This window comes from Eimeria mitis, genomic scaffold, assembly GCF_000499745.2.
Source record: "Eimeria mitis Houghton genomic scaffold, Emh_scaff397, whole genome shotgun sequence".
In the NCBI taxonomy this organism is placed as follows: domain Eukaryota; phylum Apicomplexa; class Conoidasida; order Eucoccidiorida; family Eimeriidae; genus Eimeria; species Eimeria mitis.
The window spans coordinates 18,629-21,112 of record NW_013572305.1 but is presented as its reverse complement, the minus strand read 5'-3'; the positions used below and the strand labels follow the sequence as shown (position 1 = coordinate 21,112).

Here is a 2,484-nt window from a genome sequence, read left to right as displayed (position 1 = left end):
TATATATACGCATTTATATGTATATATATATATATATATATATATATATATATGTGGTTGCAGTAGTACCGTATACTTATACCTTGGCTCGTCTTGTATAACTAAGCTGCCCAAGAACAGACCTATAGGAAGTCTTTCTGCAGTCAATGTGGGTCGAGAAATTTCTTCCAATTTATTTTTTAGTATTGTGTAGAACAATATTCATGAAAACTGTTTTGTTATTCATATGTTGTCCGTTGCGTGAACACAATTCATCATTCTGTCCAGTAGTACTCTGAAATTCAGCTTCTTCTGCTCCCCGCACCGTCGCCTTGAACTCAACGAGGCAGAGTTGTACAGGCGGCTCCTCAGCAAGAGGTAAATGCTTTTGAGAGAAAAAAGAAGTCCACATCTTAACTTAACAAACTAGCTAAGAAGATCAAAGCAGCTGCTTATGCTCTAACCTACAACCTCTGTGCAGGAGGCAGCAGCAGGGTTTGTTGCAGCAGCAAGGTTTGTTGCAACTCGCTAGAGGTCACCCACTCTCAACATCAGTGTCAGGCCATTGAACCTCCGTGCCTGGGGTATATAAAGGATGGAGAGGAGATTAACAGCAGCTTTTTTAAAATTTTGCTCTTAAGTGTTCACTCTGCTGCACCTCATGACGGGCCTACGTATGCATATCCACGCACCACCCCCGCGAATCGATTAACACTGCAGGCATACGCTACCCCATTCACTGGCCGCCAACAACCAGCCCGCACTCCAGAAGAAATCCAAAAAACAGTTTCAGGCGGATCGGGCTCCAGATCCTGCTTCAATTGCCTAACCATAAAGCCCGAAACCCTGCACCCAGAACCGAGGACTTCTGTTCAACTTTTTTTCGAGACTAGCTGGGGCATATCCACGGTATTTGTTTGTATTTAAACATCTTAATAAATACATTAATTATTATTTTGGTTTAGGGAGGAGAAATGATGCTTCATTGCTCGTGCAAACACCAGCATCGACCCTTCGCTCAGACCGCCACCACGACCAAGCCACTGGCTCTGGAGACGTTTGCAAACACCAAGGGAGCTGCCATACACCATTGCCGCTGCTTGCATCGTCTGCATGCGGCACTAAGCCATAACGCGATCCACGGATAAAGGGCACATAAAGGCCGTCACAGCGCAAAAAATCCCAGTCGTAGAGCACCGGGAGGGGGGCACAGCACCCCCCGCAATGAGCAGGAGGCAGAAGGGAGGTTTCCCGCTGTATCCCCCCATAAAAGGCGTTTTTGGAGATGGATCTAGATTTAATTGGAAGTAAAATGGTTTGTTTAATTGGCTTATAACCGTTGAGTGGTATGAGAAGACAGACGTAACCCGAAACCAACGCGAAAACAACAACCCACAGAGATCTCCTCGACCTGCCGCGCCTGCCGACCTGCCGCGTCTCTGGTGTTGCTTGTTTTTTGCATTTGTTTAAATTAAATGGTTTATTTCAGAGGCTAAGTCATGCACAACAATTTCTGTTTGTTTTATTTTTGGTCAATATTAATCTATTTAATTTTATCTTTTGCTTGCAATTTTGGCTTTGCTGTCTCGTTTTTTGCCATTCGCCGTTCACGCGACTGCAGGACCACGCGTAGAACTCCGAACTGCTTGCCGTTTTCTCCGGCCTCCTCAATTTGAATATTTATATTTCTCTTGTCTAGAACACTTTTTTAAAAATTTTCTTGCCTTCCGTCGCAATGGCTCCCTTTTACAAGACCGCAGCCGCATTTTGCCTCGTCGGGCTCTTTGGGCTCCAATGCGGGGCGGCAACCGAAACAAAATATAAATTTGAGGTAGTCCAAGTCAAAGATGGTAAGCTTATTACCTCTTAGAATTCTTACATTCCTTGTGCTTTCTCCCATCTTGTTTTCTGTCAAGCCGTCAACTACTCGGCTGCGACAGAGGTCGGTGCATTGCATATTGATATTCCTCTCCGACTTTGTTCTCTGCAGACGCCTACTTAACGGCAAAGCTGGCCCGTAATGGAAAAATTTCGGCTAAGACAAATACAGTCGAAAAGGATAGCCAGACTGTCACCACCTTGCAGGGAAAAGTAGCAGCCAAAATCGACGGCAGTGATGTGACTTGCGCGGCACTCATAGACGACACACTTGTGAGCGCATACACTACGAAAGGCAGGTTTGTATGATGTTGCTGGGGGTATTGTTGTGTCACCATCAGCTGCAAGTCTAAACTATAGACACCGTTGTCAGAGCCGGCAGAAATTAGGCGCGTATTCAAACTGAGCATAAGAAAGCTGTATTGTCGTTTTGTTCATTCTTTCGGTTTACAGGAGAAGCTCTTCCACGTCACTTTTGAATACACAGATGATCCAGACTACCGTACACTGGTGCAGGGTGCTCTCAAAACCGGACTTGCAGAATTCAGGTATGGAAATACTATATTCATCTTCGCTACAGGCAGCTTCCATCTGCCTTCTGAACAAATCAAAGCGACAGTACTCATA

The 2,484-nt window shown here is 45.1% G+C and overlaps 1 protein-coding gene across 1 annotated transcript in view; it reads left to right on the top strand.

Moving 5' to 3' along the window:
* Positions 1–1,714: 1,714 nt before the first annotated feature.
* The window catches only part of EMH_0010920 (uncharacterized protein), a gene marked incomplete at both ends in the record, with an annotated part of 1,353 nt that continues 583 nt past the window's right edge, over positions 1,715–2,484 (top strand). Inside the window, 3 exons of the mRNA XM_013499076.1 lie at positions 1,715–1,829; positions 1,970–2,130; positions 2,311–2,405. Of these exons, the coding sequence (XP_013354530.1) occupies positions 1,715–1,829; positions 1,970–2,130; positions 2,311–2,405 (371 nt within the window). The remainder of the gene's footprint in view (positions 1,830–1,969; positions 2,131–2,310; positions 2,406–2,484) is intronic.